This window comes from Arvicanthis niloticus, chromosome 8 (assembly GCF_011762505.2).
Source record: "Arvicanthis niloticus isolate mArvNil1 chromosome 8, mArvNil1.pat.X, whole genome shotgun sequence".
In the NCBI taxonomy this organism is placed as follows: Eukaryota; Metazoa; Chordata; class Mammalia; order Rodentia; family Muridae; genus Arvicanthis; species Arvicanthis niloticus.
This window is the reverse complement of record NC_047665.1, coordinates 1,337,034-1,361,907: the sequence shown is the minus strand read 5'-3', so window position 1 is coordinate 1,361,907 and position 24,874 is coordinate 1,337,034. Positions and strand designations below refer to the sequence as shown.

The 24,874-nt window shown below is 36.3% G+C and overlaps 1 protein-coding gene across 4 annotated transcripts in view; it reads left to right on the top strand.

The window, feature by feature from the left end:
* Ercc6l2 (ERCC excision repair 6 like 2) overlaps nt 1-24,874 on the top strand; it is a 79,685-nt gene that overhangs the window by 26,695 nt on the left and 28,116 nt on the right. For all 4 annotated transcript variants that reach the window (XR_013111991.1, XM_034510561.2, XM_034510562.2 and 1 more), the window contains exons 9-16: nt 1,009-1,128; nt 4,471-4,542; nt 5,167-5,312; nt 11,397-11,492; nt 15,849-15,948; nt 18,854-19,006; nt 20,462-20,542; nt 21,804-22,923. Coding sequence is in view for 3 of the 4 variants with exons in the window: in XM_034510561.2 (XP_034366452.1) it covers nt 1,009-1,128; nt 4,471-4,542; nt 5,167-5,312; nt 11,397-11,492; nt 15,849-15,948; nt 18,854-19,006; nt 20,462-20,542; nt 21,804-22,923 (1,888 nt within the window). In the remaining variant the exon portion in view is untranslated. The remainder of the gene's footprint in view (nt 1-1,008; nt 1,129-4,470; nt 4,543-5,166; nt 5,313-11,396; nt 11,493-15,848; nt 15,949-18,853; nt 19,007-20,461; nt 20,543-21,803; nt 22,924-24,874) is intronic.

Here is a 24,874-nt window from a genome sequence, read left to right as displayed (position 1 = left end):
GGATTATTCTGTTAGATACAGGATGTTAGTTCTGACACAGAGGTGGGCACGAAATAGCTGTTAGGGATGTGGGGCTAAACTCCACCAAACATAAGATAGTTAACTTCTGAACCTGTAATATTCTAGTCTTTCCACAATATTTCAGCTCTTATCAGTCAGTTAGTTTCTTCAGACACAGCTTCTTTCCAGTTCTCTTTCTCACTATCTTAGCTAAATACTCTTAAGTGTGTTTTAGGTAAGGTTGAAGAGAAATCTGACTTGCTTATTTTAAAATTTAGTAGTTGAATGACATAATGTTGTGCATGTGCAAGGTGCTGAGTTCAAATTTCAACATCAGCACTAATAATTTTTTTTAAGTAAAACTTACGTATCGAGAAACGTGCACTTAAATTTTTAATCAGGCAGAAAAAGCTTAAGTTTAAAGTAATAGCTGTTTTATGATTTAACAGTGATTATGTTTTGTTCTTATATGTTTTGGTGTAATTACTTGATAAATCAGTTCCATTCTGCTAATACTGTGTTTAATTATATTTGTTTAATCTGTTTTCTAAACTGTCAAAATCAGTCCCTCCAAGTTAAGTCTTAAATAGAAGCATTTGTTCTGGTAACTGCAGTTGTATCTTACTCTAGAGCATGACATCAGTAATAAGGTCTTAGCTTTATTTAACAATATTTTCTTGTGATGTAGCTGATGTTCTTAAATTAATTTTGAAATCTACTAAGAGTCTGGTACAGTAGTCTTGTATAGTATTATTTATTCTTTGGGGAATGTTTATTTCTTTGTTTTGGAAATCTTGAGGAAGTAATGATATAGTATATGTATCCATAGTATCAAGAATTCATTGAAATCATACATGTTCAACATACAGCTTTAGGATTTTCTGAACTGTTAATTTCACTTAAAGAAGGTAGATTACATTTCTGTGTCTTAGAAATAGAAATTTTTTATAAAGTTTTTTTTTGTTCAGGTTTAAATACGTATTGAAATTTTTTCTTTCTTCTCTTAAGGAAACACTTACGAAGAGGATATGTAATCAGGTATTTTCCAGATTCCCAGATTTTGTGCAGAAAAGCAAAGATGCAGCCTTTGAAACACTTTCTGACCCTAAATATAGTGGAAAGATGAAGGTATGTAGTCTTCCTTCAGTGTGCATATAGAGAGGGATGTTATACAAAAGATAAGATTTATGCAGGGACACAGCAAGCACACTAGCTAATCAGGACAGCCACCCAAACAGTGAGAAGAGATGGAGTTCGTGAGCTCTACATATAGGTCAGAGCACACAATGGGTTCTCAGTGGCAGTGGCATCAAACATGCGCCAAGCTTTTCCTTACTAATCAATTGGGCATAAGAACATTTGAAATATATGCTGTTCTCACATGTGTACAGAGCAAGGCTCTATATCTAGATTGAGTCTTCTGCCTCAAATTTTTGTTTGCTGACCTAAATAGTAAAATTGCAAGGTAATGACATTTGTTCTACACAGGGGAACTGACCTGTGACCATGTTGTCCTTGGTACTGCGTTAGTAAAGGAGGGGAGTGGAAAGCAAACCCGGCTTCTGTAGCCCTGACCTAGGTCTCTGGACAGTATCTGTCACAGTGTTGTGAACTGCTGATAGCCTCTGGCTTCCTATAAGAAGTTTGTTTAATTCCTCAATAGCTATCAAGGATCCTTATTTATGGGTTCAGAGTTTCCACCCTTGGTAAAATGTTTTATTTTTTGGTAAAGGGAATAAAAAGGAAGTAATTCAAATTAGTTAATTAGTGTTTCATCTAGAAATACTTTTAGCAGTTAATCTAGATAAGCTTAATGTGGTTTAGTTGCTTAAAACCTAGAAATTTAGTGAAACAAAATAGGTAGAAGTAGTAAAGAGGATTGCATTAAAAATTATTTGTAAAAATCAATTCATTTGTATTCATGAGAATATCATGATTTATTCCAAGTAATTAAAATATAATAATCTGCTTTTTATAAAATTTCAACATAAAAAAATCCAGATTCATTTAGAGTTCTATTTTTAGAAATTATACTGTATAGTTAAGATAATGATTAGACTTCATTTTTATTCTGATTTTGATTGTTGGAAGCTGGGTAGACATCTTGGTTTCTATGGAGAACAACTGATTCGCAATTTCTAACTTGATTGACAATCAAACGGATCTAACTTGATTGACAGTCAAACGGATCTTGACAGTAATAGCTGGGGATATGTATTGAAGGACTATTTTTATAACATTTAATTAACGTCATTATCTGTGGTATATACTGATTTAGTGTATATAAATACACTATGGGTGTATAGGCTTATTATAGACTTACTGCCTATGAGGTTAGGATCTTCAAGTTCTTGATTTGTGATTCCAACATGTGAAGATCTGGTTCTGCTTATCCTGTAGTGTGCCTGCAACTGCAGAGGCTCTGGGCACATAATAGCTGTTTAGCTGTCACAGCCTTAGAGCTACAGCAATTACCTGGCTCGATGTCAGTTGCAAACTTACCTCAGTTACCTGTCAGTGGAATAATCACAAGGTGCAACTATTTGACTGAGAATTTTTTTATCCATTAGGTGATATATCACAAATCCACTTACTAAGAGAGCAAGAAAGAACTAGGGAACCCAGATCAGTGCTATGGGACAAAAAGGTGTACCACATTCATCTTTCTAAGACTGACTAATTTGAGAAACTTATTTTCAAAAGTTCTTTGCTGTGAATACTCTTAAATTCATAGATAGATTGACATATGCTATGGAGGACAAGTAAGAATCTGTATTATTAAAGCTTTAACATACATTGATATATTGTCAGTTTTGAATTTTTGGTAAGAGCTCTTTAATTTATGATTATTCATTTAGTGAGTTTTTTCCTTTAAATTGGCCTAATGAAGACCTGCAATCAGAAAAAAACATTCTCTTATTATTTATTTTTGCTTTCACTTTTAAATACTCCAAATTACAACAGATCTGAAGCCATAGTCAATGACAGGAGTAGATTTCTATTCAACCTATTTCTGACTTAATACATTATCATCTTCCAAGGGAATAAAGCACAGACCAGAATATCTTCTCAAAATTAATGAAGAATTGGTATTCGAAGTATACAGAGTATTCTTAAAACTCAGTAATAGAAAGGAAATAATCTAGCTTAAAAATGGAGAAAGGATCTGAACAGATAACTTACTACAAAATGAAGTGCAGATGGCAAGTAAGTGCAAGGGAAGATGCTGCCCACTGTTAAACACCTGCAAGAATGAAATAGGAAACACTGCAAGCCTGCTAAGGGAGCGAAGTCCAGACCGCTGGCAGCACCAGATGCTGCTGACCTTTCAGCACAGGTGAAGCTGCAGAGTGAGTCAGTCCCTCTGAAGAATAGTGTGGTGACTTCTGTTAAAGCGTTCACTTTCAGTAATGTCAGTTACATCGTTTATAAAATGTGTTTCATATTTAAAATATGAAAATGTTCTTGCCATGTTATCCATTAGTCACATTCTTTTTTATTTATCTAAGAGATAAATTTAGTGAATTTTACTAAACTTATGCCCACATAAGAGCACCACATAGATTTATTCATAATTTGTAAAGCTTGGAAACAAGATGTCCTTCAAAAGGCAAACCAATAAACTCTGGTACAAAAATGGAATAGCTTTTAATAATAAAAATTGAGTGAGACATGATGGTGCATTACTTTTAATCCCTTCACTTTGGAGGCAGAGGCAGGTGATTCTCATTCATTTAAAAAGCAGCATGGTCTACATAGCAAGTTACAGGCAAGTCACAGCTACACAGTGAGACCTTCTTTCAAAAAAACAAAAAATAGTAGAACACTTGGAGAACTCTGGTGTACATTGCTAAATTAAAGAAGCTAGCCTAGAAAAGACACATGCTGTGTTGCTGTGTGATTCCATCTGTGTGGCCCTCTGGAAAAGGAAAAACTACAGAGACAGATCAGGGGTTCTGGGAGAAGAAAGGGACTTTTAACCAGTAACACTATTTTTTATGATGTTATAATGTGAAAACATGATACATTCATCAGAGTTTGGAACTATAAACAAGATTAGTGAACTCTAACACAAGCTGGATTCCTGTTAACAATAACAGGCCAGTGTTCTTAACTAGTTGTATACCTCATAAATAATAATGATAATCATAATTTTAATGCTATTAGCTTTATATAAATGTTAATAGGAAGCAATATGGGGATAGATAGCTCAGAAGTAGAGTGTTTGTCTGGCGTGCACAAGGCTATGGATTAGTACCCAGTATTGCAAAAGTCGAGATGACAGCAGTATAATGAGTACTATGTGGTGTGATAAATAGTGGACTTGTTAATTTTGAATATATAAATGGAGTTAACAGAGACCACTGCAGTCAGTGTTATGTAGAACACTTTCAAGACATTTCCAGTGTTTTTTGTATGTGTAATTTTGTAGTTGGCACTGGCCCAGTGATGCCCTGTGTTCCTTCCCAGGTCCTCCAGCAGCTTTTGAATCATTTTAGGAAACACAGAGATAAGGTTCTTCTCTTCTCCTTTTCCACCAAGGTGAGTTCCATCCACAGTGTTCTTGCTTGGCTGGCCTAGGTTTCTAGGCACTAAGCATAAGGAAGTAGCAGATTTACTGTCTTGTTCTCCTCATCCACACAGTATATTGTAGTGAGGGAAGCAACTCAGACCTTTCCACACATTTAGTTATGTATGAAATTAGACAGGGGTGCCACCATCCTTTGAAACTCAGAGGTAAAGCTGTATTTTCTGCTTAAGTTCTTTTGAGATATCTAGGATTTTTAGAGTTTAGAAAATGACATAAATTAAATGGTTTAAATAAATTTTTTGACTAATAATTTTTTTTAATTTGGCTTCAGTTTGTTGTTGTTGTTTTTAAACACTTGCTAAAAAGAAAACATTCCCTGTTTTAGAATAACAGGAAGAAATACATGGGTTAAAAAGAAGGAAAAGTATTTATTTTTTGATACTGGAAATAGAGCCTAGATCTGGCACATAGGGAATCAGTCTCCCACAGAGTGATACCCAGGACTCCATATCTAACGCTTATTAAGTAGAAGAAAGAAACGGTGAGCCAAATGGCCAGTGCTCACTAACCATGGTCTCAGTGATTGGGCAGAACCTGTGACCAGAGACTTTGCTTTCTGTCTTTCTCTCCTGCAGCTGCTGGACGTGCTGCAGCAGTACTGTGTGGCCGCAGGCCTCGACTACCGGCGGCTCGATGGAAACACAAAGTCCGAGGAAAGACTCAGGATTGTCAAGGAGTTTAACAGCTCACAGGATGTGAACATTTGTCTTGTCTCCACAATGTAAGAAAATAAAGTAAAACGTGATAGCTTGATTTCATCCAGTTGTTTTCTGAACTATTTTGGGATTAATTTTCAATGAATAGGCTAATGTTGCTTTGTTTTATTTGATTATGAAGAAGCAGTAAAAACTGCAGTTATAAACAGAATAGCAATCTTTTATTTCCTTATCATTCTGGAATTCCCTTTGTAAAGACAAGATTAAGAGTTAAGAATAAAAGCAGAAAAGTTGACTCCCAGGAATTCCTAGGCAGTGTGAATGTCCCACCGTCAGAGCCATTGGATCTCTTACTCAGAGCTCACCACTGCTGCCTTCTCTGCCTTGTCCCAGCTGGAGCTGCTGCTGGATTTTATAAGGAATAAATTTGTCCCAGCACCTATTTAATGAATCTCTAATTAGAATGGCTTTAAAAAAAATTACACTCTTTCGAGACAGATTTCAGAAACAATAGAAACACCTAAGGAAGATATTTGGGTCATAATAAATACTTTATTTTTGGCATTGTATGTGAGAATTTTATAGATTTGCTATCACTGTTTTCAAAAAGAGAACAAGAGGACTTTAGAAATAAACTACAAAGTGTAAAAGTAGAACTCTGACTGAGTGCAGGGATGAGGAGTGAGGCTGCCCTGGTGTAACTGCCACAGGCTGTTGTATTGAGTCCCTGCAGCTGAAGCGTTGGACTCTCATTGCTGTGGATGACGTCCAGCATGTCCTCACCCGAGTCCTTATGTACAAAGTATGACTACACATGGTGGTCTTTGGTTAAGCTCTGTAGCATTCTTAACTTGAGTCATATGTAAACACATGGATGGAGGTCCCAGCACTACAGAGCCCTCCATGATCACCTCAGGCCCAGCTGAAAACAGCCAGCAGCTCTGATCTCACTGTGTCTGAAGAAGTCCTACACGCCCAACACATTCCTAGTGTTGAAAGAAAATCTTTCTTTTTTAAAAACCCTATTAGAGCTTTATGAACCCACCTTATCATTTTATTTGCATATTGTTTTCTGTAATTTCTAGGCTTTTACCTCTTTCATAATTTTAGTCACATTTTTAAAAATTGTTAAATTATGTATATATGTATATATGTGTGTGTTTATTGTTGTTGGGGAAGGCTTATGCCATGGTACATGTGTTGAGGTAAAGGAACACCTTTGTAGAGTCAGTCCTCTCCTACTTTTATGTGAGATTGGGGCAGTGGTTCTCAACCTTCCTAATGCTGTAACCCTTTAATACAGTTTCTCATGTTGTAGTGACCCCCAACCATAAAATCATTTTGTTGCTACTTCTTAATTGTAATTTTGGTACTGTTTTGAATTGCAATGTAAATATCTGTCTTTTCCACTGGTCTTAAGTGATCCCTGTGAAAGGATCATTTGACACACACACACACACACACACACACACACACACACACCGCCAGTGGTCTCAAACCAGAGGTTGAGAACCGCAGAATTAGGGCATCAGACTCAGGTTCCACAGCTTATTGTAGCAAGTGCCTTTACCTGCTGAGCCATCTTGCTATTCTTAATTTTTTTTTAAAGGCGTACACTACCATACCTATCCCCTAAAGCCTTTTTATTAGAGGTAACTTACTGTATTGAGTTTTGTACTTGGGGATACTAATCATCTGGTTGTTTACTCAGACTCATGCTTTTGGTAGATGGTTTCTTCATACGTTTTATAGTTTTTTTTATTTTGTTTTCCTGGTGGAAATGCTTCAGAGACCAGTGGTTCTCCACTTACGTGGTTTCCCTATGCCTTATGTTAACTGTCTTAACCAAGACAAAAGGAACGTTTTCTGTGTTACTGAATTCACGAAGTAATCCTTGGTATGAGCTGTTACGTAAAGAGCCACATCTACCGTGTCTTTGACCTTTGTCTCCTGTCTGTATCTGTTAACTACTGTCTTTTACTTTGTTGGGGGTATTACTGTTTTTAAGTTCTGCAATTTTAATTAGATTAGTAGTAACTAGGTTGCTCTAAAAACTTGGAAAACAAAATCCTGCACTTGCATTGTGATTTTTTTTCTGAACATTCTTTAATGTTGGATTAAATAGAGCTAAGCTAAATTCTCTGTTTGTTACCTTTCAGCTAGTTCAAGGGATATAGTCAGACCACAGCCAAACAGCTGTGTTCTGATTCTTGGTCCATTGTCTTAGGTTTGCACAGTTGAGTTCCGTTTATATCTCGGTCATGACCTTTTGGCCCCATTTTTCCCTCTATCAATTTTTCCCCTTTGCATTTTCTCTTCTGCTGAGACCACTCAACAGCCTTTGATCTCATCATTTCTGACTGAGCTAATTATTCTCCAGGCCTGGTAAAACTGTTGTTTTCAGCCTTCTTTACCATCTTATTGCAGTGGATCCTTTGCCATGTCATCTTCATTCTTAATTTACTCCATTGTGGTTTTGGAAAGTTTTATCAAGTAACTTTGTAAGGCGAAGTGTGCAGAAAGTAACTGTCTGCACCCCTGAATACAGAAAATGTCATTTATCTGCCTGCCCTTTTGAATTCATACTTTGGCAAACTCTAGAAGTCTAGATTGGAAATAATTTCCCTTCAGGCCTTTGAAGGCCTTACAGCATTGTTGTTTAGTACTTAGTGTTGTTAAATACCACTCTGATTCTCGCTCCCCTTTGGGTCTCATAAGAATTTTTCTTTCTCTGCAATCTGCTGAAACTTAACAGTGATGTTTGAATCTTATCTTGGGTGATGGTCGTTTGTTTTGCCCTGGCTCCATTTTTTATATTTATTTTAAACAACTTCCTTTCCTTCCACTTTCTGTATGGTTACTTTGGGATTTGACCCAGATAATTCTCTCTTCATCTTTTTTATGAGGAATTACTCCCCTTATCTTCCACTTTCTTTGGCTGCTGTTTTGTTTTAGACCAGTGGTTCTCAACTTTCCTAATGCGATGACCTGTTGATACAGGTCCTCAGGTTGTGGTGAACTTCAACCATAATATTATTTTTTGTCACTTCATAACTGTAATTTTGCTATTATTATTAATTGTAATGTAAATATTTGATATACAGGATATCTGATATTCGATGTCCTCTGGGGTCACAAGCCACAGGTTGAAAACCACTGTTTTAGACAATGCATGCATCTCAGCTGGCCTTGAGCTTGCTGTCTTCTTGGCTGTCTCAGCTTTGCAGTAAAACCTCATGTATTAATTAAGTCGGATATTTCACATTTTGTACTTCTTGCTCTAGAATCTGTGAGACTGTCATTTTCCAGTCTTATAGAATATTTCATTTGAAACAATCACATTTTTAACCAAAATTTTTTGTGCTTTCTAATCTTATTTTTCTCTGAATTATCTTTGTTTCCTAGAATATTAGCACTTTAACTCTTAGATTTCCGTAAATGCTCTTGAAACATGTTTAAAGAAAATTCATCTGTCATTTTTCTTGGAATTTTTTTTTTGAGAATTTCATAGATGAGTACTATATTACATCATCTCTCCCACCTGGGATTACAGTTTGTTGTTGTTGTTTAAACTAAAATCATTGAGTTTATAAATGACTTTGAGGAAAGTTAGTATTTTTATATTTCCTTTCTACCCATTAGGTTTTTTGGATTTGACCTATTATAATACTAAATACATAATAATAAAATGCAATTTGTTCAAGATATTTTTGTCTAACATTAAATATAGTTAAAATTGATATGTTCACTTGGTACAAGAGTAGAGTGTGGAAGGCATTCTTAGACACAGACAGTGCGCATGGTCATGAGATTTCTGTCTCAAAAACTAGTCCTTGGCCTGAAATGAATAATTGTATTACACTGTTTTTATATAAGTCCTTATAATTAGCCATGTGACTTACAAGTAGGCTTTAAATTATATTATATCAGAGAATCATCTCATCAGAGATCTAGATTAAAGATTTTCTTTGTTTCTAAAAGCCTTTGCCTCTGCTTTAAACAGCCAGGTGTCATTTGTACTTTCAGTCCCTGAGAAGATTGTTCCCCTAATTAGCACAGGACTTGTTTGAGTTCACTAGGGTGTCTGAGATGAATCCATGCCTGGTTTCTCCATCAAGAGCCTACCTGGAACAGTTGGGAGGTTATTAAACAGATGTTCCTGTAACTTCTACTTACTGGGCATCTGAATCTCTCCCATCTTCATTCTGACTTTTCCATACTAAGATTTTATTCTTATCTTTTCCAAAACTCTTTCCCTGTCTCACCTTTCTGCCATTGGTTTAAGACTCTCTGAAATCTTCTTTGCTATCACCTCTGGAAAGTAATTCTAAAAAGATAAAACTCAATTTCTCTTGAGCACCAAAATTTAAGAGAATGCTTCAGTTTGAATACAGACTCAGCCTATTTAAGGAGACCCTTTGTTCCTACCTGAAAAGTGTTTAAACTTACCTTGAGGAAAGCCAGGCCGATTGATGTACACTTGGGAGGCAGACACAGGCCAATCTGGTCTACATAGTGAGTTTCAGGACAGCATAGCTACATGGTGAGAGATCCTGTGTCTGAAAAAAAAAAAACAAAACAAACAAACAAAAAAAACAACAACAACAACAAAAAAAACCCAAATGTATCTGGAGGATTAAAGATATGAAAATACCTAGCATGACTCCTTCTATGAAGAGGATGTGTAGTCAATGTGAATTGCTTGTCATTTGGCGCACGTTTTAAGGAAGAGGATTATAACCACCAACTTTTGTCTTTTGTCTTGAGCATCATTGTGCGAATAGTCTTGAGTGTAGGATGATATTCCTGACACAGTGGGAAACTGCTGAGCAAAAGGCTTAAGAGATAGAGTTAGGAAAACAAAAGAAAAACCCTTTTCCTTAGATTCAGTTTTGCTGTTCCTTTTATTTAATGTCACACATCAAAATTAGCCAGACCCAAAGTCTGTAAGAGTTAGTAAACTGTTAGACAGTTGGAATAGGTATTCAGAACAGAAGCTGTGGAGCTTTACATTAACTTTTACACTTCATTATTGAACATATTTTATGCACTTATCCACCATCAAAACCCCAATATCCATGACTGGCTTAGAACTAGAAGAATAATTGTCTTTACATCATCTCTTATGACTCCTACCCATCACCTCACTCATTCTTCCTCATCTCCGTATCTTTAGCCTTTCTTGTTCTCCTTTCTCTATGTTTTATACTTGATTACATACATTACTGGCTGGATTCCATGCATGAGAGAGAACACGTGGGGTTTTTTTCTTTTTGCAATTATGTGATCTTCCTAAATAGTATAAGTGCATTTTCATGTAAGTCTCTAAACTTCATTTTTTTAGCACTGAATAGTATTCCGGTATATATGTATGTATGTATATATGTATACATATATAAAATCATATTCCTTTTAAATTGTATACAAATTTATCACTGTTGTAAATTACCTGTTAAGAGGGGAATGCAGAGCTAAAAATTTTACAACATGAAAAGGACATAACCACTGTTACACAAGATGTACTCAGGTGAGTGTAATGGACACACATTAGTCCTGGTTCTTGTGTGAGTATAAAAGAAGCTCATCAGTCCTGATATTCTTATGAGTGTATTGCACAGACATCATCCCTGGTGCTCGTGTGAGTGTGATGCAAGCACATCAGACCTGGGTTAAGTTCTAAATTTACGTGGAGCCAGTGTATTGTACAAATATTTCTATAACTTCTATTTATTTTAGAAGATACTAAAATTATTTTTAATTGTATTTGAAAATCTTATAGAAATGGTATTTGAGTATATTAAAATTGTAAAAACTAGCATGTCAACCTATCTATAGGGATCCAAATGGTCAATTTGTTTAGGGGTTTTCTTGAATTGTAGAAAAAGAATATGCCATAGATATATAAGCATATTTCTGTTTGAATTACCTACTTTTATATAAGAGATGGCAATGTAGTATTATATTGATTGCAGAAAATGGGTATCATTGAGTTGTAGCACAGTGGTTTTTGTATTGTGAATGGTTGCTTTGTTTGAGTCAGGGTCTTATTATATAACCTAAACTGGCCTGGAACTTTGACTCCTGCTTCTGCCTCCTGGGTGCTGAGATTACACCATCCCTCACAACAGTTTATGCTGTTTTCTTTCCAGGGCTGGTGGACTAGGTCTCAATTTTGTTGGTGCCAACGTTGTTATATTATTTGATCCAACTTGGAATCCAGCCAATGATCTTCAAGCTGTTGACAGGTATGATACTGACAAAATGTAAATGACCTGTGAATTCTTATCATCTAAAACCCAGCCTTGAACTTTATAAATTGCTTATAGTGATAGTTAGAAAAGGTGGTTACTGGTGAGAATTTATATTTAAAATGACCCTAACTTTCTTAGTAGCCATTTGTTTCCTATCTCCAAATCATACTAATGTGACATAAGACCATAATAACAAATAAAGATGGACAGTTTGTTACTAGTAATTCAGAAATTTTGAGAAACTCCTGAGAGACTCACCAGAGTCTGCAGAACAGAACAGACACTGCCAGTTGACAGTTGCTGACATGAATTGACAACTTGTGGGATGTGGGAAACTAAGAGTGGTAGGAGACTGGTGTAGAGTCCTCTCTGTGCTCTGTGCTTACCCAAGGTTTGTCTAGAGCAGGTTCCTTAACCATCTCATCAGTTAAGTAGGACACTGAGATTAGAAAAGTTCTTGGTGTGTTAGACTCAGCCAATCAAGTCATCCTAGATCTCTACAGAACACAATACAGGAAGTAATTGAATAAACCTATGGCCTGCATTGGAATCCAGACCATCTTTCTCGTGTAACCCATGTGCATTTTGACTTTAATTACAAAAAGAGAAAGTAAGAATTGTAAGAAATTTTTACAAAAATAGAATAAATTTGTTTTCTAGAGCCATGAGGAAAAGCAGGCATTGAAGGGACTAAAATGAGGGAAAGACAAATATGATATAATATGATATGGAAAAGTATGTATAGTTAGTAGAAATATTCTCAGAAATTAAAGCCTTTGCTGAGATAAAACCCATTAGTGGGTCTGGATAATAAAGTAGAGAGAGATATGGTAAAAGGATGTATATGTAAAGCAAAGTGAAATCAAATAGATATAGAATATGAATAAAGAGACAGGAAAGAAAGATTCTTCCCCCCCCCCCAACCATCATTTCTTTGTTCAGAAATAAAAATAGACTAAAAGATGGAGAGAGAATTAATAATACATCTTCTGAACATGGTTAATTTTGAAGAGCTGCCAAATGCTTAGTAAAAATAATGGCCAATTATTTGGGGAGATGGAATGTTTATCTTTGTTATATTTCCAATTCTGAAAATGAAGAAGACTGAAATGAGTGAGAAATAAGAGGATTTATAAAAACAAATCCCCCCAAAAAATCAAGTTAGCAATAAATGGGAATCAGACTCATTCTTCAGGCCAGACTTCTCATCTGTGGCTATAGTTAGGACCTCATGAGAAAGAAAACTACTTTGACTTGTGATTGTGATTAGTGACTGACATATTAGTATGTAAGGCAAGACTGAAAGCAGTCTGATGCCTGAGGACTCAGTAATATACTTTGGTGGTCTGATCTGACCACAGTGCTCAAGCCAGCAGGTCAGTGATGGTCACAGAAGGGTCTAATGTGCATAGTCAGGCATAAAAAGTATTGACAGTGTGGCCGAGAGGCTTCCTGCCATTAATTATAAAGGAAAAATTCTCCCAAACACTGAAGGATGGTTTAAAAATATCAGTAGTTAAGAATTGGAATCCAACATAATTATAGAGAAACATCAGGACTGTGTTAGAAGAAGGAACTATTAGAATTTTTCTTTTCTTTCAGGAAACAATATCCCAATCAAGTCTCAAAATTTGTAACAATGATACTTTTAAATGCTAGAAAAAATTAAGGAGCAAAACTTATAAAAATGGAACACAGTGGTCACTTGGTACCTTTGAATTCACAGTGATCAATTCTACCCTCTATATGTTCTACTTCTACAGATGGATTGAGACTCTCCAGCAGTGGTTTTCAACATATAGCTCTTACACAGTTTCCCTACGATCATTGGAAAAACACATATTTATGTTATGATTCATAGGAGTAGCAAAATTATAGTTATGAAGTAACAACAAAAATAAATTTTTGATTGGAGGCACCACAGCATGAGGAACTGTATGAAAGGGTCACAGCATTAGGAAGGCTGAGAGCCACTGTTCTGTGGTTTCATTGTTTGATATATTATTTTATCACTTTGAAAATAAAATCAAAAGAGATGTGGTTTTTTTTTTTTTTTTTTTTTTTTTTTTAGAAATAAATACTAGTGAAATCAACTGTGGATCACTTAGTTGTCACATTAATTTATATTTTAATTATTCTTTTGAGATTTTATTTGTATTTAAGTGTATTAAGTATGTATGTATGTGCACTATGTGTATGCAGTGTCCACTGAGGCTGAAGAGGGACTTTGGATCACCTAGAACTGTAGTGACAGATAGTTATAAGCTAGTTTAGTGGTTGCTAGGAGTGAAGCCGTCTGCAAGAGCAGCAACTACTTTTAATCACTGAGCCATCTCGCCAGCCCCTTTTTTTAAATTAATTTCTTAGAAAAGACTGAAAGTAAATGAAAAGAATGGTGTAACTTAGAAAATAAGCAAGCAAACAAAAAAGCAAAGAAGTTATAGAAGAAATTACTATTATTAACAAGACATAAAAATTAAATCATTAACTGAGAAGACTATAATACAATTTTTGAAAATGGCAAATGCACAGAAGAGCCTAAAAGGCAGAAAGGGGGCTGGTGTGCTAGCACACACCTTTAGTCTCATCACTCTGGAGGTAGAGGCCTCCCTAATCTTTGTAGTAAGTTCAGGCCAGCCAGAAATACATAGGGAGACCCTGTTTTTTTTTTTTTTGTTTTTTTTTTTTTTTTTAAGGCAGAAAGGCTTACTAACCAGTAATAACATTTTCTTTCAGTATTAACCTTTTACATAAAGCTGTGCCCATGCATTTAGAGCAGGGACAGAAGGCAATAACTGCACTTATGTTTACTATGAGCCTGGTGCTCCACGCCTCCATTAATGCTCTCCTCTAACTTGATGCTCAATACTGTCCTGTCTTACTTTGCAGGAAGCTGAGGCAAAGTGACCTTAGTTACTTCCTCAGGTTCAGACAGTGACAGTTTCAGGTTCTCATTCCATGCCATCAAGTAAAATCCAGAGAGAAACAGAAGCCACTCTCCTTCCTGCCTCCCTCCCTCCCTCTCTCTTTCTTTCTCTCTTTCTTTCTTTGGTCTTGGAACATTTGGTGTGACTTTGTACTTTCTATTTGTGTGTTTGTTTTTATGTACACGTGTGTGGTATGAGTACTTGTTCTTCAGGAGTGACACCTTGTTTCTTGAGATAGGATCTATCTCTGACCTGGATCTTGCCAAAGCGGCTAGGCTTGCTGCCCAGCCAGCCCCAGGGATCTTGCTGTCTCCACCTACCCAGTGCTAGAATCACCCGCACTTGCTACCACACCTGGTTTTTCTGTAGGGGCTGGGATCAAACTCAGGTCGTCATGTTTGCATGACAAGTACTTTACTGACTGACTTACCTTCCTAGCTCCTAATTCTGTATTTTTTTCATGTATACCACTATGACCTATTATCCCACCCACCCCCAGTGTGTTCCCCTCCCAGACCATCTCCTTCCACTAAGTCTCTAGGAGAACAGAGAGAAATCAAGGTGTTTACCTATGTATTGTAAAGTAGTCCCTTTATATTTATCTCTGCATAGTAGAAGACCCATCACTTGCAAGTCCCTGTTTGAGGAACCAAGAACCTGATGAAGTATAGGTACAAAATAACATGCATTCAAGTTTCACCTGTGGAAATAAAAGCATAAGCAGTCTAACACAAAATAATGGGACACACACACACACACACACACACACACACACACACTGTATTTTCTTGGATCCTTTTCTGATTTTTTTTTATAGCCCCTCTATTCCCTTCTGTAGAAATAAGGTTTACAGGACTCAAAAGTCTTCTCTATGAAAGAATACCAAATATTAGTAAAGTCTTACCCATTCACCTCAAGAACTCTACAGGTGTTTAGGGGTGTGACTTCATTCAGAGCATACAATAAAGCCTGTTTGAGAAGTCATAGGGAACAGACCCATAGGTAACTATTGTGGAGAATCAGCATAGAGTGATAACTAGTGTCATGATCAGTAACACAACCTGGTAGCTGAGTGATTCACTCAGACCCAGGAGACGGGTATCAGCTGTTAATGTCATAGACTTTTTCAATTAATTATGTTTAACAAGATTGATTTGTAGTTTGGTGTTGGGGGGGGGTACTTTCTTAATCTTTTTTCTAGACCATTTTTATTAAGGTATAATTGGCATCATCTGGTAAACTTGACTTACTTAATGTTTGCAGTTGGTAAGTTTTGATGATTGTGTACACCAGTGAAACCATCGCCACAATTAAGATAATGAATGTATCCCCCTTTGCCACAGGTTTCCTTACACCTTTTGTAGTTGGTCCCTCCTGCTCCCTTACAGTCTGTTTTAGTTGACTTACTGTTTTTAATTTTCAGAGCATATAGGATTGGGCAGTGCAGAGATGTTAAAGTGCTTAGGCTAATATCCTTGGGGACTGTGGAGGAGATCATGTACTTACGACAGGTCTACAAGCAGGTAAGAATATGCCTCATCTGTGTAAGAAGTTAGCATCTGTCTATTTTTAGAAATTAGGAACAGATATATATAAAGAAGTTTTAAATTTTACCCTAGTATGGAATTTACTAAGATTATCAAATATACTTTTAAATATGCTTCTATGATTAATTGTTAAGTTTATTGGATTTTATTCCTGAAAGCAATATTCTTAAAGCAATATTTATTTTATTTTATTTTATTTTTCTAATTTCATGTGCATTAGTGTTTTACTTGCCTGCATGTGTGTCTGTTTAAGGGTGTTAGATCCCCTGGACCTGGAGTTACAAACAGTTGTGAACTGCCATGTGGGTGCTAGAAATTGAACTGAGATCCTCTGGAAGGGCAGCTCATTCTCTTAACCAGTGATTCATTTTTTCAGCCCCTAAAGCAATATTTCTTAAACCTTAACGTACATTTAAATCACCTAGGGATTTTATTGACGTACAGGTTCTGATTAAGTAGGTCTGTGGTACAGCCCAAGACTGCATTTTTAACTAGCTTCCAGGAATGCCAGTTCTTAGTCCACTGATCACAATTTAAATAATGAGGCACATATCCCCAAATGGTGAGCCAAGGTGTGGTATGTATGTGTGCCACAGGTGAGTTTCAGGTGTGGTATGTGTGCCACAGGTGAGTGAGTTTCAGGTGCTCATGGCAACAAGAATGTCTGCGCCACTTGACAGCCCTAACGAACCTCCTCTTTTCACTTCAGACTGTTGTTCATATGTCACCCTCTTCTATATGTGCCTAGACATGATTGAGAAGCACTGCCTTAGAGATATGAGATACACCATAGGGAAGCTGACCAAAGAGATGCCCAGTAAATGAGACTGTGCCCCTTGAGCTGCTGCTGCTTGGTGCTCTGTGTGTTCATCTGAAATCTCATTGGCTCTTTAATAATGTGTAGGATATTAATTTATGTTCCTTTTATACCTATAAATAAACATTTATTCATTTAGAACTGCTCACTTGAGAAGCTCTGGACTGAGGTTCAAGTTTAATTACAAGTATTAAATTTGAATTGCTCCCTGTATATTTGGCTGGCATCTATTTAAGAACAAACATCTGTCACATGTGGTGGTAGTTACTAAAAATGATCCAATCTTAAAACTCATGCTAACTTCTTCATTCTAAAAATAGGATTTGCACAGCAGTTTGTGTATTTTCTCAAATCATTTAGGTCTGAAGGAAACAATTTGGCTTATGGTCTTTGATATGACACAAGTACTTGAGAGAATTTCTATTCTAGCTTAACCACTCATGAAAAACATGAGGCTGTTCCTTAGGACCTCTTGTTCTGCGTACTGTCTTAGACTAGTCCTCATTACTGTTTCCTTAATCATGTAAGTGTTCTTTCAACCTATTATTACATGCATTTTACTTTTACCTAAAATGGCTTATTATGTACTGTATAATAATATATAACAAAATTTTCAGGAGACAGTGTAATTTAGTGTTTAGAACTTTATATAATATATACAAAGATAAGGTAGTGATCATATAAGGAAAAGGTGTAACACATGGTTTGAAGATAGCCTAGAATTTGAAACAAGAATGCATATCAACATACATATATTGAGCCTCACATTCTTTGGAGAAAAGAATAAAAAGTAAGAAAAAATAGCTATATGTTAGAACACAGAAAGTTTCTCAAGGGTCCAGAAATTGTTTAGGGAGCTCTTAAAGACAGGAAAGAAATTCAGAGAGACTCAGTCAGGGGCAGACTACCAGAAAATCAGACACAACTTCTCATTCTCATTGCAGGGTCAACCACTAACACAAGAAAGGACTTCTGGGATTAGAGTACCAAGTGATAGATGCCTTAGCATGTACTCTTCTCAGCTGAGCACAGTGCAGTCAACAGTTGTCTGCTCCAAAGAGGGAAACACTGAATGTAAACAAGAAAGATAGCTCACATTTTTTGCTGGTATGCACAAGAAAGTCACTCTCAATGCCCAGAAGTATATAACAAGCCATTTTAAGTAAAAGTACTTAGATTTTGGTAAAAGGACTTGGATTTTTGTGCTATGCTCACGTGCACAGACTCATATAATCTGTGGTTTAAAATAACATTTATCCAGCACCTGTGTTCCTTCATTTGGAGCACCATATGTAATCAAGTTTGGCATTTGAAATTGTCTCCTATTCCTGGATTACATATGTACACCAGGCATACCATTTTATGTAGAAAAATTTACAGAAAAATAGCTCACAGAACTTCAGATTGCCCAAATTTTCTGTTTGGTAACATTTTCCATGTTTGCTTTCTCCTTCCTGAAGCTATTACTTTTCTTCTTTTTCTGGGCCATTTGAACTCATATATCACAGGGTTTCTCAGAGATCATGTTTACATTTTACATGTTTACATTATGATGTGATAGTCAGCAGTAGCAAGTGCATCCATGCAGTGATGCTAAGATAGTATACATCCTTAATGGCTAATTGTTGGTGTTCTTAAAACTCTTGAGGATGGCACTTTCTCAAGAAGTTTTAAATCTAGAGTTAGCTTGGCATCAGCATGTTGATTGTATATTTACTTTAGATTGTAACATAAGTGATATAATCTAGCAATATTAGTTTTTAATGTAATAATTTTAAAGAAGAAAAGTATATTTAAATGTTAGCTTTTATTACTAAACATTTATAATGGAATCTTGATTCAGTGATAAAATAGGAAATGTAAGATGCGTGTTCCAGTGAGGTGGCCAGATTATTATTATTTCACCATAATGGCAACATCTGTAGGGAAATTAAAACAAAATCTCCTCCCTAAGGCTATTCAGCCAGCCCCAGCTAAAGTTGTGTGTATGCAGGGAGTGCCAGGAAATTCTGACATACTGTTGGAGCAAATACTTCAAAACTATCTTGTATTTTTCTGTTATAGCAACTTCACTGTGTGGTGGTTGGAAGTGAAAATGCCAAGCGATACTTTGAAGCAGTCCAAGGATCAAAAGAGCATCGAGGAGAGCTCTTTGGTGTCCACAACCTCTTCAAACTACGGTCCCAAGGGTCGTGTCTTACGAGAGACATCCTGGAGGTGTGAAGTTGTTCTGTGACCTCTTTAATAATGTTTTAAGTACAGTTTTATCATTCAGGAATTCTGAAATACGATTGTTGTTTTCTTTTCAGAGAAATTTCTGGTTTTCCTTATCTAAAATACATGTTTAGAATTTCTGCATTTAAAGAAATGGGAAATGAATTGTACCTCAAAGCCGAAACTTACTCATGGAGGCTTATGGATAATATACATGCATTATGAGTCCAGTCTACATGTGAGATAGCATGGCCTCGATGGCCATTTATAAACAGACAGAGTTGAGAGGGATTTATTAGTCTGAAACAGCTGTTGAAACTGAGAACTAAAAAAATTAAGTTTTTTTCCCTAAATAAACAAAACTGTAAAATATGTTTTGATTAGAAGTTACAAAATACTCCCTGAGATGTACTCTCATGTCTCTGAGAGATTTTTATTTTCTGTTCCCAATAAAAATTCTGCACCAATATTTCAAACTCTCGACTATGTTCATGCTCAGTACAGATGTTTCTTATTCTTAAAATGAGACACTTACATGGCTTTAAAAATTCCTTTAGTTCATTAATTTACCAGAACACTGAGAATATTGACCTGTTTTCCAGCTGATATTAGTGTGGAGATCATAAAGCCCTGGAATATCAACCCTTTCCATCTCCTTACTACATAGATGAGGAATCAGCCAAGGAAGGAGAGCTCCAGATTATTTCCCTTGGCTTCTGGGACTTTGTAGTAAAATTTTTAATTGTACTTCATTTAGTAAGCAATGTAAATAAAGTTCAAAAAAAATTACTCCCTGTCTTTGAGCAATGCCAGTCTTGATGGAGGCAGAGGACATTCACACAGGGGACATGTACTGTGAGTGTTACATGTTGCTCCGGGAGTCATTCATGATGAGCACTGGCGAAGGTGGAGGACGTTCACATAATGGACATGTGCTGTTGGTGTTACATATAACGTCATCTCTGTGATCACTAAGGATGAGCACATGTGTGTAGAAAGAAGGCCTGTATTGTCTGTGTCCTGCTCTGCAGTGTCTAGTATTCTACATAATGACTGACTCCAAGTAGTTGAATTGCCCAGTAATGTTCTGTAGTAGATACGAGCAGCAAATGCACTGGTGACACAAGCTGGGGCATCGCAGTTTGTACACTCAGCGTTCTGATGCTTGGATGCGGCAGTGTTATGGTGAACTCTAATTAGGTAAGAGCAGCTGATGTAGACAGGATTCCTGGTCAGATGTTTGACACTTTTGTGCCTCCCAACAGTGCTTTTAGTGAAATTGAACACAGGCACTAGTTTTGTATTCTGTGAAATTGTATGAGTTTCTTACTTAGCAAATGAGAAAGTATTGTTAAGAATGCAAATCCTCTCACACTTAGCCTGTCTTTGCTGGTTTTTTTCTTTGTTTGGTTGGTTGGTTTTACCCTGTATTTATATTCTTCCTTGTGGACATTACAGAGAGAAGGCCAAGTGGAAGCTGGCATCATGACAGCCACAACATGGTTGAAAGGGGAACCTTCAGCACAGAAACTAGAAACAGTGAGTAACCGGAAAATATGGACTGTGACATCTTTCCTTTACTCTTTTCCTTCATTTTTCAGTATTAAAAAAGAGAAACTTCTAAAAACTCAGGGACACAAAGTAAATGAAATTAATTATTTAAAGTGATCAATATTCATAAAAAGCAAATTCAAGAGCAGTCAACCCCAAATTAAACACCCTGTGTAAGTAAACACACCAGCATCAGCATCATCATCATCATCATCATCATCATCATTTTACTAAAGGACGAGTTAAATAGAGAAATGACCATTAGTGTGTATCAAAACCATTCTGTAAATCAGAGCAAGTATTGAATTCTTTGAGTTTCTGACCTTAGGATCTCTTCACCAGTTCATGAGACCTATGCTGTTAACAGAGGGCATTTTAGGTGTAAGATACAGGAAACATGCAGAAGATTTTTACGCTGCTATTCTTGCTGGTTTTTTTGTTTTTTGTTTTTTGGGGTTTTTGTTTTGTTTTGTTTTGGTTTGGTTTTTTTTTTTTTTGTTTTTTGAGGGTTTTTTGGGTTTTTTTTGTTGTTGTTTTTGGTTTTGGTTTTTTTTTGTTTTTTTTTTTTTTTTTTTTTTTTTGTTTTTTGAGACAGGGTTTCTCTGTGTAGTCCTGGCTGTCCTGGAACTCACTCTGTAGACCAGGCTGGCCTCGAACTCAGAAATCTGCCTGCCTCTGCCTCTGCCTCCCAAGTGCTGGGATTAAAGGAGTGCGCCACCACCGCCAGGCGTTCTTTGAGATTTAAATTGATGTGAACTGACTGACCTTGAATTTAAGAAACTTATTTTTATTCACCTATTTTATGTGCATACCAAGTTGGTTCCTGGGGATCAGGCTCAGTTTGTTAGGCTTGGTGATGGTGCCTCTCCCTCTGAGCCATCTTGCTGGCCCAGGTTGAATTTTTTTTTTTTTTAATTTAGATAAACACAAATGTCAAATATTGGCAGAAGTATCAGATAACTTTCCTAAAATCTCAACAAATTAAGCCTCAATTTTAGGGAACTGAAGGTTGTCCTTAACATGAGTTACTGTGAAAAGGAAATTGGATATAATTTTGTAGCAAATTTTCTTCTTGAGACTGGGTCTCATATAGTCACGACTGGCCTTTAATTTTAGGTAGAGGATGATCTTGAACCCCTGATCCTCCTGTCAATTTTTCAAATCCTTTGCTTTTCTTACTGCAAACATGGGCCACTGCATACAACTCTTCCCTCATGTTTTCTAATGTTTCTATCTGCTTTTCATGTAGCCTAGAGACCCTGACTGTCAAGAACCCACAGATGTTTGTGAGCTCTACAGTGACATCAGTGATGAGGAGTCATTGGGCTGTTCTTTGGGAAAGACTGCTAAACACAAAGTCTCTGACTCCAGTAGAACTCCAGGCCCCTCTGCACAGCTCAGTTTGCTACAGTGTGGATTCTCTAAATTGTTTGAGGCAAAGTGTAAGTCAGTCCAGGATAGCGATGGAAACTCTATCTCCAGTGAAGAAAGTTCTGATGAGCAGCCCATGTGCCTTTCAGCAGAAGCCAGACAGGCTGCTTGTCAGAAGACTTGGGACTCTGTTTGTACTTCAAAACATCAGAAATCAGATAACATCCAAACTCCAGATGAAAAATGTGTTTCTGATAAAAGCGAAAAGACTTTAGAACAGAATGTTTCTTCTGAATCTGTTGATGAAACAAAGGGTCACAGGACAGCTGGACATCATTGCATGGGACAGAGTGACACAGAGTCAGAAGACAGTGATGTCATCTTTCCCACACAGTATCCCACTCAGAGAATCCCTAAGAACCATATACGCCTAGATGAATCTGAAGATTCTGAAATAGAAAACCTTATGAAAGTAAATCATGGTGATGGCAGACAGAACAGTGGCAGAGGAAGTGGACCAGCTTCAAATCTCTTGTGTCTTGAGAGCATGACTTCGGAATTTGTTAGGAAAAGAAAAGGTACAGATGATATTAGCGATGAGTCTGATGACATTGACATGTTCCCCAAGTCAAGAATAAGAAGGCAAAGAACCACTGCTTCCTTGAAATTTAATAGAAAAAAGGAAAACAAAAGGAAACTTGATAATTCTTCCGTTATGGCAAAGGAAGCAAATCAAGTGTATGCAGCAGGTGGAGACTGTAGCTCTCAGGTTATTGAGGAGTTTTCATCCTCTGATGACAATTCATCTGTCAACCACTTGAGTTTCACTAAACTAAGTCACAGAGCAGAAACTGTAAAAGATAAAACCAGCTTGGTCCCCAAGCTGCCTGGCCTGGATAAGAAAAATAACACTTTTATACCAAGAAAACCAGCAAGCTTTTTAAATGAAAGAGTTGTCAATCAAGAGCAAATATGTGACTCAATGGATAAAATATTAGGTAACTAAACATTCTGAAAACATTTCTCTACAGTTACTACTGACGTGTATAGTCATTCCTTACATATATTGCCAAGGATTTGTTACATGGATGTATATTCTGTGATAGTATAGTTTAGTCTTGTCCAATTAGTTCATTTTATGTAGTCTGCAATCAGAATCCTCCTCTATCCTCTCAATACCATAGAATTTATTTACAGTTTCTCTCAATCTGCATTTTGCTTACCATTCTCAGCAGTCAGACATGCTTGATATCTGTATTATCTGTGAGTGAGCAGAATTTGTGAAACTTTTCAGTGGTCATATTTTTCGTATGGATGCCTTTATATTTATATATGTGTGTGTGTATGTGTGTGTGTATACTTGTAATTATATATCTTAATATGTATATTAATACACTTATGTATTAATATATACATGTATGAATATGTATGCATATATTTATATGTAGTTGTATGTGATGATGACTATACCTCATTAATTCTATTTTTATATTTTATATTTTCATATTTATATTGGTAGTTAATTACAAAGTTTTTCTTGTCTATTATATTTAAATACTATTTCATCTTGATTATTCTGCTCATATACACAGATTGATTTACTTATAATATTCCATAGCTGCTTATTTGTTTTGTTCCATACTACATAATAGTTAAAGGATCAGTTGGCATAGTATCACAGTAAAGGCTGGAGGTGTATCCAGTAGGAAAGCACTTGCTCAGTGTTGTTACTACAGTAGCATCGCTAGAAACATTCTTTAAGGTTTTTTTGTTTTTTTTTTTAACATACCATCTCCATTTCTTTTCATTTTTACAATGGATACATTATGTCTAACCTTTCAGAGACATTAACATGTCTATACAGTCTTTACTTTGGTGCTTTGGTTTCACTCCCTCATGGTATATAGGTAACTAGAAATGTTACAGTTCCTTTTTTCCTGTGTCAGTGTCTCTAAAGCATGTGGATCATGTAGACTTTGTTTTCTAGTAAATTTTTTAAGACAGTGTTACTGAGGGGTTTTTTTTTTCCTCTGCTTCTCTTGTGATAACCGTTTGTGTCCTAAGTATAAATCCTTGACTCACACTTTGTTGCATATTTTCAGTACACAGCTTTATTTTCATTCCTTCCAATACACAGGAAGATTACTTCCTTTCCAGGTTACTTTGCTGTCCAGTGGTTTCACCAGATTGTATTTGTCTGTATTCTGAGTCCATATTCTCATGTGCAAGTATAGTTTCCTCTTGGTCTCTCAGGAACATTTGTGCTGTTGGTAGTTACTTGTTCACATCTCTCAGTTATTCAGATGTTCCATCTTTGTTGCCTGTCTTGAGAATTCATCACTCTAAAATTATTTTCAATTTTTTCATTTGTCTAGGTTTTTTTTTTTTTTTTGTCATATTTCTTCGTGTTTCTTCTAGATTAGTCTTCATTTGCAAAGAACAGTTTTCTTAATATCTAAGTCTTTTTGGGACATTCTATCACTCATTTCCAAGTTATTCTAATTATGATTTATATTGTTAATCTGTGTCTTCTTTCATGTTCTAATCTTGTTTAACATCGGCTGTGGTTTTCATCTGTTTTTGAGCCCTTCATTTCTGGCAAGGATGTCTCTGCTGCTTGGTTCTTTTTTTTTTTTTTTCCTGCTTATTGTTGAATCCTACTATTCTGCCCACTCTGATTACTCCCCTACCCCTTGGCCCCCACCACGTTGCTTCTCTCTGCTGGGCTCTGTTTGGGCAGGAGCACTAGTTAGTGGGCCAGTGTGAGAATTTATATAGTAAGCTTGCTAAGTGCCTCCTGAGGCCTTCTTATGATCCTCTCAACTCTGGTGAGCAGAAGCCTTCCCAGAAGCTGCTTACCTCTGGGTGACCCTTTGTGCCTTCTAATTCTCTCAAAATGTTGCTCCTGTTCTTAGGTCTGTCATATGCCACACCCTGTTGCTTTTCTCT